The sequence below is a fragment of the Taudactylus pleione genome, unplaced genomic scaffold, assembly GCF_031769625.1.
Source record: "Taudactylus pleione unplaced genomic scaffold, aTauple2 ptg000093l, whole genome shotgun sequence".
Classification (NCBI taxonomy): domain Eukaryota; kingdom Metazoa; phylum Chordata; class Amphibia; order Anura; family Myobatrachidae; genus Taudactylus; species Taudactylus pleione.
Genome location: NW_028284495.1, coordinates 24042232 through 24055120, shown reverse-complemented (window position 1 = coordinate 24055120; position 12889 = coordinate 24042232). Strand labels below are relative to the sequence as shown.

At 42.9% G+C, this 12889-nt stretch overlaps 1 protein-coding gene across 4 annotated transcripts in view; it reads right to left on the bottom strand.

Annotated features, from left to right (window-relative positions):
- Positions 1-2032: 2032 nt before the first annotated feature.
- SLC35D4 (solute carrier family 35 member D4) overlaps positions 2033-12889 on the bottom strand; it is a 159338-nt gene continuing 148481 nt past the window's right edge. For 2 of the 4 annotated variants that reach the window (XM_088469789.1, XM_088469790.1), the window contains one exon: positions 2033-2596. In XM_088469789.1, the coding sequence (XP_088325915.1) occupies positions 2357-2596 (240 nt within the window). In that variant the 3' untranslated portion in view covers positions 2033-2356. The remainder of the gene's footprint in view (positions 2597-12889) is intronic. The other 2 variants (XM_088469793.1, XM_088469792.1) reach the window with 2 other exon arrangements.

Genomic DNA, 12889 nt, shown 5'->3' with positions numbered 1-12889 from the left:
GAAATACCGCCGGACCTAAGTCCGGCAGTGAAGATCCCGACAGGGTAAGTAAATTAAATATTTCTAACCCTCTAACACCCCTAACCTCCCCCCCTAGCGCCTAACCTCCCCCCTGTAAGTGCCTAAACCTAACCCCCCCCTCCCCCCCCGCTAACTCTAACCCTCCTGTAGGGGTGCCTAACCCTAAAGGGTATAACTAGCTTTTTATATTATACAGGACTTCAGTAACATATCCTTAGATATATTTCTCACCAAAGCTTTGTCCTAGCAATTGCTCCCAACTGTAAAATACGTTTGCAAGGCAAAAAACTGAGGCAAAGATTTGGATTTTCCCTCAGGTGGCTATAAAATATCATACAGGTCTTGTTCTTTTTATTTACATAACATGTGATCTATAAGTAATTGCATTCATAGCGTAAATAACTGCCTCGGCGCCTCATGAGAGTCAAACACGTCAGCTCTCTAAGTTCATAGTACCAGTAGTGTAGAGATGAGCAAAACCTGTCAATGGAATAATATTCACCTCATTATACATTTTGGTAGTGAAAAGTCACACATTTTTCTGGTGGATTTTGGTCTGCTCTGCTCTAAGGGCCCGATTCAGACCCGTTCGCAAGCGGCCGCTTGCTCGTACCTGGCTGATGTTATGCATTTGCGCATGCATTGCAGTGCGCAAACTAGTTTGAGCGATCGGGTAGCACTCGCTCGCCCAGCAAAGACAGCCCAGTAGAATGAGTGACAGGAGAGGCCGTTTGTGGGTGGTAACATGGGCAGGGCAGTAGTAACGGGGGAGTGGAGTTGCGAACGCAGGCATGCCTGAATGTTTCAATGCCGTGCATAATTAAAAGGCAGCGTCATAGTACATGTCACCTGGTTGATTTTTAGACAGAACTGCTCGTAGTGCTTGCGGTAGGGTACAGTCAACCACAAGCGATGCGGTCTGATCCGATGGTTCCAGATGTAACGATGGTTGTATATACTTCCTGGAGATGACGTACGCTAGTGGGCGGCTAAAGACAGGCTGGTGGGCGTCTATAAACACAAAGTGATCGCACGCCAAGACATAGTGGGCGTGCTTATGCCTTGCCGTGCGATCGCCTGCCTTGACGTCACTTAGCTGAATTTGCATATGCTGGGAGCGAGCGGCCGCATCTAGCGAGCGGTTATGAATCAGGCCCTAAGTTCTATCACAATCACACAGCAGTTTGTTCCAAAACTCTAAATGCACCAAATTTCGGTCATATTCAAAATAGTGCTACAATAGTGAGTCTAAACTTTTCAAAAAGGTCATTTTTACTTTTTCATTGTTATATTGGAAATTTTGCTATTTTAAAGCAAAAGTGTAGCAGACTGTGGGCCTGATTCAGACCCGCTCGCGAGCGCTATGTGCTCGCAAGCGGGTCGATGGTGTCCCAGTGCGCATGCGCACGACGGAGCCGGCTCCGTCGTGCGCATGCGCGAGATCCGGATAGCGACGGGCAAACCATCGCTCCGGGTCTCGTACCAAAGGGTGTCGATGTTGAGTGACAGCATGCCCCCTTGGGTGGGCGGGCCGGGGGCGTGGCTGGCCAGACGGAGGCGTTCCCATGGTAACGCCTACCGTCTGGGGCCGGCCCAACTGACATCACAAGTGATGTCAGTTGGAGTGCTTTCGGCTCTGGTAGAGCCGAAAGCACTCTAGGGCTTGTGGCAAAGAGACCCTACCACAAGGGTCTCGTCGCAAGCCCGATGGTCGTGATGGTCTTGACCATCGCGACCATCTTCCTGGCCGCTCGCAAGCGGCCAGGAGGCTGCTCTGAAAAACAAGAAGGACGGCCCTGATTCAGAGCGAGCGCTCTGTCAGAGCGTCCGGCTCTGAATCAGGCCCTGTATAGAGTATATGCAATGGAAATTGATACTTATACACTTCAAAATTTATTAACAATTACACAAAGGTAATTTTTTTTAACATTTCTAGAAATAAATGGCTACTGTAAATGAATGAAGAGGGGGAATACACACAAAATATATTTGTTTATTTAATACTTAGACATGTATGCTTTAGAAAATATGTAATGGGAAAGTGAAAATAAACTTAAGATGGTAATACACATGGAACACAAATCCATGTGTTTAAAAAATATATATATATATGTATATATATTATATGCACATAAAAATACATATATACACACACAGTATTTTATAAAGACAGACTGGATGTTTATATATGCTTCTCTACCAATAATAATAGTGACATTGTATTATCCAACATAAGGAATCCTATACACAGTGTTATTTATATGTTTAGGCTTTGGAACTCTTCAATGCCTTAGAAATAAATTCAGCTAAAGTCATCTTCACTTAAACGGACAGACTAGTTCAGAAACACAAGTTGGAAAACGTTCGGAAACCTCCATTTCATTAAAATCATAATGGATTGAACATTTAAAATCAATAAAACAAACTCTTGCTTTGTGTTTTTCATGAGAATGGATAAATGTGCAAATAATCCAGTTTGGAGAGATTCCGTTACCATCATGATAGATGGATTTTTCATTAACCCGTCCTCGCTGCATACACTAGAAGTGCTTCTCCTAGGCAGCATGCCAGGAAACTATGGAGAGAAGATCCACAAATTAATATTTATTTTATCCATACATACAGTATATCTAAATTACAAAATGCTTTATGTCCTTAAAAATAATAAACCAAACAAAAGTAATATAAAAAGAGAAACGTACAGATGATACAACATAAATACAAGCAGTTACTTGGCCTAGGTTTGAATGTAGTATATTTCAATAAAAAGCTATTTTATATGTTTTTATAGCCTTAATTAAGCATCTTACATAGTAAAATCCACGTAGAACCAAAATGAATGCAGTCTTGGAATTAAATCATACATTTTATTTAAGGTTTTAAAAAATAAAGATTCTTAATAAGAAATAATTGTAGACATGATTTAGAAAGGGACGATATAGGAGAGGAGTGGTATAAGCGCACGTTATGTGCACTAATGCAGTTTCACCCCCATGTATTATTGTGGGGTTGGGTGGAAAATTACAGGGGCACTATGAATGCAGCCCTGTCAATATCAGCGCTGCTATCTACAAGACAGCGCACCGATGTGCCACACAGTGTATGAATGGTCAGTGGCACTGACCGTTCCAACAGCTGCAGCTATCGATATCCACAGCTGCAGCTATTGTTCCCTTATTGCACAGCAGGGACAGCACTGTCCCAGGCTGAAGTGGTTGCCGGCTCCGGCTGGGAAGGTAGACACAGTGCATCAGTGCTAGGCTGACGCACTGTGTTCTGACAGGGATTGCCGGAAGGGGGAGTTTTCACTCGCGGCAGATGAAATTTGAATACATCTCATCGGTACTGCTTCCTGCTTCAGCTCAGGTAAAGAGGCAAAAGCAGGAAGAGTGCGTGCCGCTATAACACATCTCCCCCAGGGAAGAGAAAAAGTACCATGTAGAGATTGATACGTATCTGGTTTCTCCAGAAAAACTGATGTCAGCCCTGATTACAGATACAAAATGTCAGTTTTTCCCTTTTTTTTTTTTTTACTGTTCCCATTTCATTTATATGAGAAACGATTCTTTAATTTGAAACGAGTCAATTTCCCGGTAAGAGTCTGCTCTGGCATGGCAATAAAAAAAAAGCACAGGGACAGACACTTAACCTGGCTGGACAACTTTACGTGACCCTTTTAAGGGTCACGTCAAAAAAAAAAAAATCTTTTTGTGTTGAAGTCGAGAGGAAAAATGACAAATGTCATCTACAAGGCAATCTTATAAGACTTAAAAAAAGACTATCGTCATAAATTCAAAATTACTCCCGTGCTAAGCCAGGGCGGGTCGCTAGTACTATATTAATATTTATACACTTAATACATGTTGTTTCACATGTTGTTGTAGTTTGTTTTTATCTATCTATGCACCTGCACGCACACGCAGACATACACAGGTAGGTAGCTCAGACTGTGGGCGATCCTGATGCAAACGTGTGAGGGAAAGCCCAACTTGGCTTGGTCACATCTCATGCGACTAAGTCAGGCAAATGGTAAAGGATGTGCTGTTGCTCATCGGCCAGTGCTGTGTGCTTTCCCCTCAGGCTAATATTTGCCATCTTGCCCATGGTCATGAGAATGCTGCAATGCGGTTACAAATACTTTCTTTGCAAATACGTTCTCTTCCTGATTGGTTCAACTTATTGTTGACAGCCTTTACTTTGCTTTCAAAAGCACAACAGTCTACGAAACTAGGATTATAAAAATAAAACTGATGCACACGTGTTGAGAACCTTAGATGCAGAAAACAGTTCAGCAACACATTTCTGTCCTAATTTTACTTACTAGTCTGTAAAATGTTGAAAAAGATTTTTCCTTTTGGTAAAATTACTTTTGCAGTTCAAGAGATCTGCATACTGTGTGTGACCTTTGTAACTTTTCTTTTTCCTTCCTTGAGCGTGCCTGGGACAGAAGCCAAGTTACAAGTCATGTAGATTAGTGTAGAGCAGCAGGATTGTGTTGCTCCAAGAAAGAAGTGAGAAAAGGCCTTTCTCAGCTACACGAGAGCACTAAAGTCCACAGGGCACGAGATCAGCGTCTCTCCATTGATTGACTGATTCAAGTAAAGGAGCAATAAAATTTTCTAACAATCTACTCGCATGCCGTTTTCATCATTTCAAGGATTATGATAAAACATTCATATGTGAACTGATTTAAGGGATTTTAATGGGCAAATATGTATACACCTCCTAAACCATTGTGTCTTCAACTAGACCAACAAACCACTTATACTAAAAGGAAAAATATAGAACTCCTGCAGACCCCACCCTGAGTGCCAGTTAAGACAAATATGTTGCTTGGATAAATGACACTATATTTAGATAGTATTATTCTAGCATACTATTTTATATTGTACAAGCCCCATTATACACAATAGAGGCAGCTGCTATATCCTAACATATCAGTATTTAAGTTTTTCATTTATACCAATTATATATTACACGAGTTTCCTACAATTTCAAGGGTTTGGTTATGCAATATCAGAGGAATTCTCATAATATCAGAACTTGAGCTACACTATAAGGACAAAAGTATTGGACCACACCTGTTAATTATTGAACTGAGGTGTATCAATCAGACCCGTTGCCACAGGTTTATAAAATCAAGCACCTAGCCAGGCAGTCTCCATTTACAAACATTTGTGATACAAAATGGGTCATTCGGAAGAGCTCAGTGACTTCAAGCGTGGTACTGTGATATGTGTGAGCTTTGCAATAAGACGACCGTAAAATTTCATCCCTGCTTTATATTCTAATTGTAAGTGATATTATTAGAAAGTGGAAGCGTTTAAGAACAACAGTAATTGAGCCACGAAGTGGAAGACCACGTAAAATCATAGAGCGGGGTCAACAACTGCTAAGGCGCTTGGTGCATAAAAGTCGCCAACGCTCTGCTGATTCCATAGCTGAAGAGCTCCAAACTTCCACTGGCATTAATGTAAGTACAAAAACTGTGCGGCGGGAGCTTAATGGAATGGGTTTCCATGGCCGAGCAGCTGCAAGCAAGCCTCACATCACCAGGTCCAATGCCAAGCGTCGGATGGAGTGATGTAAAGCACACAGACAATGGACTGTGGAGCAGTGGAAAAGTGTTCTGAGGTGTGACGAATCGCACTTCTCTGTTTGGCAGTCAGATGCGCGAGTCTGGGTTTGACGGATGTCAGAAGAACGTTACCTGCCTGACTGTATTGTGCCAACTGAAGTTTGGTGGAGGAGGGATAATGGTATGGGTCTGTTTTTCAGGGTTAGGGCTAGGCCCCTTATCTCTCCACTGAGGGGCAATCTTCTTTTTTTTTTTAAATTTAATACATTTTTTATTGATTTTAAAATTGAATATAACATAATAAAATAATACAATATAACATATATAACACAGCAGATATGAGAAAAAATACACGATACACAATATATATTGGCATAGGACATTTCAAACAAGCGACTGGCATACTGGCATTATATCACAAATAGAATATACATCATAGTCTACATCATATATGCAGAAGATAATAAGAGCCTGAAGGTGCCTTTCGAGCTCTCATATCCGGATAGAAATATACAAAAAAAAAAACTTGCCACTTCTAGATATACTGAATGCATATCTAACATTATAGAGTGTCAAATATAATAGAAAAAAGGGGAAAAACTCCCAGATCTGCCCAGATATCAAAACTACACACAAAAGAAAAAAAAATTAAAAGAAAACAAAAAAAAAAACACCCCAACCCATAACCCCTCACCCTGTATAACCTAACCCCAACCTAGGTATACCTGGATTCTTAATTCCCCTCCCCATTATACACTAAACTACCTAAAAAAAAAAACCTTCATCCATGTAAATAGAGGATAACAGAAACCCATGTATCTGATGAGAGCAATAGAATAATGACCCTAAGCTAGGTTCAGCCGAGCTCTCGCATTATAAAGAAATGGTGTATCTTCAATATAAAATACTTAGCATTTTATATATATTATATACATATATATACATATATATATATATATATATATATATACACACACACACACACAGTCAGGTGCATAAATATTGGGACATTGACAGAAATTTCATATTTTGGCCTCTATTCACCACCACAATGGCTTTGAAATTAAACAAACAAGATGTGCTTTAACTGCAGACTTTCAGATTTAATTTGAGGGTAATTACATCCAAATCAGGTGAACGGTGTAGGAATTACAACGGTTTCTATATGTACTTCCCACTTTTTAAGGGACCAAAAGTAATGGGACTATCAACTCAAAAGCTATTTCATGGACAGGTGTGGGCTATTCCCTTATTATTTCATTATCAATTAAGCAGGTAAAAGGTCTGGAGTTGATTCTAGGTGTGACATTTGCATTTGGAATCAGTTGCTGTTGCCTCTCAATATGAGATCCCAAGAGCTGTCACTATCAGTAAAGCAAGCCATCATTAGGCTGAAAAATCAAAACAAACCCATCAGAGATAGCAAAAACATTAGGTGAGGCCAAATCAACTGTATGGAACATTCTTAAAAAGAAAGAATGCACCGGAGAGCTCAGCAACACCAAAAGACCCGGAAGACCACGGAAAACAACTGTGGTGGATGACAAAAGAATTATTTCCCTGGTGAAGAAAAACCCCTTCACAACAGTTGGCCAAATCAAGAACACTCTCCAGGAGGTAGGTGTATATGTGTCAAAGTCAACAATCAAGAGAAGACTTCACAAGAGTGAATATAGAGGGTACACCACAAGATGTAAACCATTGGTGAGCCTCAAAAACAGGAAGACCAGATTAGAGTTTGCTAAACAACATCTAAAAAAGCTATTACAGCCATTATGAACAGATGAGACGAAGATCAACTTGTACCAGTGATGGGAAGAGAAAAGTATGGAGAAGGAAAGGAACTCCTCATGATCCAAAACATACCACCTCATCAGTGAAGCATGGTGGTGGTAGTGTCATGGCGTGGGCATGTATGGCTACCAATGGAACCAGTGGCGTAACTATAAATTTTGCTCCCCCATGCCAAAAAACTGTCAGGTGCCCCCCCCCCACCCAAAGATCAAACACACCCAAAGACTACGTTTAAGGTGTGTGGTTACATGATACAGCAACGTGCCTTACACATTATGACACACTAAGTAATGCCACTTAGAACACAGTGTGCCACACCGGAATGCCCATTACAACACATTATGCCACACCGGAGTGCCCCTTACAACACATTATGCCACACAGCAATGTCCCTTACACATCCCACACAATAATGCCACATATAACACATAATGCCATACAGTAAAGCGCTTATAACAAATTTATGCCATGCTGTAATGCCCCTATTTCACATTATGCCACACTGTAATGCCACATACAACACATTATGCCACACAGTAATGCCCCTAATAGCACATTGTGCACACAGTAATGCCAAATACACATTATGCCAAACAGTAATGCCCATTACATCCCACCCTGACAGATCTACTTCACCAACCCTCCTTTCTGCTCCTGCCAGTCCATCACCTCAGCTCAAGACAGGTTGCACAGTTTTTATGTCCGTGTAGAACCAGATTATTGGGAACATAGTTTATAACCTGTAAACTGTGTATCAAATTAGTGTCCCTTATACAGTGCCCCCTGTAGTTGTGCCCCAAAATGCAATGCCCCCTATACTAGTGCCCCTTATGCAATGCCCCCTGTAGTAGTGCCCCTTATGCAATGCCCCCTGTAGTAGTGCCCCTTTTGCAATGCCCCCTGTAGTAGTGCCCCTTTTGCAATGTCCCCTGTAGTAGTGCCCATTATGCAATGCCCCCTGTAGTAGTGCCCCTTATGCAATGTCCCCTGTAGTAGTGCCCATTATGCAATGCCCCCTGTAGTAGTGTCCATTATGCAGGGCCCCCTGTAGTAGTGCAAATTATGCAGGACCCCCTGTAGTAGTGCCCATTAAAGTAGTGCCCCCTGTAGTGCCCCTTCTAGTAGTTAGCCCCCTGTAGTGCCCCTTCTAGTAGTTAGCCCCCTGTAGTGCCCCTTCTAGTAGTTAGCCCCCTGTAGTTAGCCCCCTGTAGTTGCTCCCCCCCTCCGCGAAGCACACAAACAAACACACACACACAAAAGAAAAAAACACAAACATTTACCTTTATCCCTGCTCCAGTGCTGCTGCCGGCCATACCCCGACGTCCGCTCCTCGGCACTATGGGAGTGACGTCATTACGTCACTCCCATAGAGCTCCTGCAGGACCCGGAAGACGGAGGGAGCTCCGTCCTCCGGCTGCCGCCGGGGGTTTGAATAGGAGCCGGGCGCCCGCTCGTAACACACTCAGCGGGAGCCCGGCAGATGGAGGGTGCAGGGGGTGCCTCCGTAGTTACTACTACTGCCCCCGTCGCCCCCAAGCTACCCAGCGCCTCCAAGCCACCGCGGGGGCTGCGGGGGCAGTAGTTACGCCACTGAATGGAACTGGTTCCCTTGTATTTATTGATGATGTGACTGCTGACAGAAGCAGCAGAATGAATTCTGAAGTGTTTCGGGCAATATTATATGCTCATATTCAGTCAAATGCTTCAGAACTCATTGGTCGGCGCTTCACAGTGCAGATGGACAATGACCCGAAGCATACTGCAAAAGCAACCAAAGAGTGTTTTAAGGCTAAAAAGTGGAATGTTATGCAATGGCCAAGTCAATCCCCTGACCTGAATCCGATTGAGCATGATTTCACTTGATGAAGACAAAACTGAAGGGAAAATGCCCCAAGAACAAGCAAGAACGGAAGACATTTGCAGTAGAGGCCTGGCAGAGCATCACCAGGGATGAAACCTAGCTTCTGGTGATGTCTATGCGTTCCAGACTTCAGGCTGTAATTGCCTGCAAAGGATTTGCAACAAAGTATTAAAAAGTGAAAGTTAAATTTAGGATTGTTTAGTTTGTCCCATTACTTTTGGCCCCTTAAAAAGTGGGAGGCACATATAGAAACCGTTGTAATTCCTACACCGTTCACCTGATTTGGTTGTAATTACCCTTAAATTAAATCTGAAAGTCTGCAGTTAAAAGCACATCTTGTTTGTTTCATTTCAAAGCCATTGTGGTGGTGAATAGAGACCAAAATATGAAGATTCTGTCAATGTCCCAATATTTATGCACCTGACTGTGTGTGTATATATATACATATATATATATATATATATATATATATATATATATATATATGTGCAGAATAAACAAAATGATAACATTTTTCAAACAGCTGGATAATAATAATAATAAACAAAAAGTAAATGCTCAAAGACTATTAAACAGAGTATTAGGTTTAAAAATATTAATGTTAATCTGGCCAGGCCTTGGCCTCTTGTAAGATTATTGAATTAATCCCATCTTCATCTCCCCATAGAGTATGGAAGCAATAAATTATGTAAGCTTTCTACCATCTGAGAGTAAACAAAAAGGGTCATGGAGTACTTTAAGGATAAGTCCTGGAACTTCAACTTGTCTGGTAGAAGCGAAGATCGGATCTTTGTAAGAACATCAGCAAAATTAAGACATCCAAAAAACTGAGAGGGCATCAGAATCAGAAGTAAACACAGACCCTGGACAATATAAATCTTAATATTGCTCAGTTGCAGACAGCAGCTGCAGAACTCAGAGACATAATCATCATATCTTCAAGCTTAGTAGGAGCCTTTAGTAAAGGCATTAATAGCCTGGATAATTGCTGCATAGAGCTACCCATCTTTGAGGTACGTAGCCACCAGTATAATAGTCTCAGCAAGGCAGGGAAACCTGAGTAGCAGCCAGGAGGGAAATCAGTGGCAAGATGTGGTGGCTAGCACACCACCAGAGCTTACCAGCACAAAGCCACGCGGAGAATGTCAGCTGAGAGGTAGCAGGCAGCAGATATAAAGGAGAAATCCCTTTATAGCTGCTGCATGCAGATATTTCTCTGCAGGAGAAATATTCAGATGACCGCTGAAGCCGGGAACAACGGAGCAGATCAGCCGCAGCAGCAGAGGTGTTGGTGTGCAGAGAGACTGGCAGCCACCGCCCAAAAAGACAAGATGGCTGACGTCCGCATCTAATACTCCCCAACCGATACAGATAAGAGCCAGCAGGAGTCACACGCCGGATCTTGCAGGACGCAGTCAGGCACCAGTATAGAGTCCACAGGTAAGTATAATAATAGGAGTCAGCCCCAGGAGCCGGAGACAGGAAAACAAGCCCCAATGAGAGATGAGCTGGCCGCTGCAGACTCCATGAAGTAAACAGAGACCTCAGAGCCCCAGGTAGTCTGGTAAAGGTGACACACTGGAATATCCGGTCTGGGGGAGAAACCGCCAAGAAAAACAGGATACTTGAAGGATATATGCAGGAGAGCTGGCAAAACACTCCTATCTCCTAGCTACTCCAGGCCACGCCCCCAGTGAAGGGCAATCTTAATGCTTCAGCATACCAAAACATTTTGGACAATGCTATGCTTCCAACTTTGTGGCAACAGTTTAGGGAAGGTCCTTTTCTATTCCAACATGACTGTGCACCAGTATACAAAGCAAGGACTATAGAGATATGCTTTGATGAGTTCGATGTGGAAGAATTTGATTGGTCCGCACAGAGCCCTGACCTCAACCCCAACGAGCAACTTTGGGATGAACTGGAACGGAGATTGCGAGCCAGGACTTCTTGTCCAACATCAGTGCCTGACCTTATAAATGCTCTACATCTACAGAATGAATGGGCACAAATTCCCACAGAAACACTCCAAAATCTTGTGGAAAGTCTTCCAAGAAGAGTGAAAGCTGATATAGCTGCAAAAGGGGGACCAACTTTATATTAAATATATGTATTTGAATACAATGAAATTATAGTTCCTGTTGGTGTAATGGTCAGGCTTCTGAGTACTTTTGTCTATATAGTGTATATCTGTAACAACCAGCAAGCTTGAATTTAGGGCCCGAGTCAGACCTGCTCGCTAGATGCGTACGCTCGCACCCAGCGTATGCAAATTCAGCAGAGGCAGGCGATCGCACGGCAAGTCATTAGCACGCCCACTATGTCTTGGCGTGTGATCGCGGTGTGTATGCAGATGCCCACAAGCATGTCTTCAGACGCCCACTACTGCACGTCATGTCCAGGAAGTGTATGCAGCCATTGGTACCATCGGATGCGATCGCAGCACTTGTGGTTGACCATAATATACCGCAAGCACTGCGAGTGCCTCAGTGTGAAAACCAGCCAAGTGACGTGTACTATGACGCTCAATGTTAATTATGCACGCCTCTTAAACGCCTGTGTTCGCACCTCCACTCCCCTATTTCCATCGTCCAACCCGTGTTACCACCCACAAACGGCTTGTCCTGTCACTCAGTCTAGCGAGCAGTCTATACGCAGCGAGCGAATGCTTCTTGATCGCCTGGACTAGGTCGCCACGCGCACTGCGATGTCGAACTACATGTTTGGGTGATGAAAGATATCGTTACCGATTCGCGGGAGAGCACATCATTAACGATATCTTGCATACACAGGGAACGATATCGTTATCATTCACAATATCGTTCCGTGTGTACGCACCTTTAGGGACCCTCCAGGCCTTCTTCTGCGTCCCCCAGCTCATTCCTCTTTAATTGTCAGATTTGTTTATTAGAAATGTGTCCTCATACACCTAGTCTCAGGGGTTAATTACAAAGTGTCGGATTGTAAAATCCAAAACTTCTATTCGTGTTTATGTCCGATATTTAAAAGGGCAGTGCTTTTACTAGCTATGTCTTGCTTTGTATTTAAACCCCCTGGTACAAGTGAGCTGCCAGGTCCCAAGCGGCTGCAGAGAGGAGCAGCAGCCAAGAAGCTTGTCCCTACTGATGTTACCGGTGGCAGCAGCCGCCGCTGGGGAAGCCAGGCTACCGAATGATCATCAGGCTCCCCTCACACACGCTCCGCTGCGCTCTGCATGTGGGTGGGTTAGTGGTACAATGTCTATGGGGATGGTGAGGAGGGGGCGGGGATAAAACAAAGTAATATGATGCTGGGGGAGGTTATGGGGGGCTAAAATAATAATAAAAATTACACTGCTCACAGGAGGAGGGGAAAGTGCCAATGACATGGGGGGTAGAATGTGATTTTGTAATGGGGGCCTTAGGACACGGGGTGGTGTGAGACATCCCCTACACATATATTTTTAAAAAATATTTAAATATATGTTTAAAAATGTTTTTTTTTTAAATTGCATTACATTTATAAAAATAATGGCAATTTTTGACGGGTTTTGCAGGCAAAAAATTGTCAGTTAAGTGGTTAAGAACGCTTCTTCTGTAATAGTAACTTATTTCTCCATGGGCAAATCTTTACAAACTAGAACTGTTCCTGGAAAC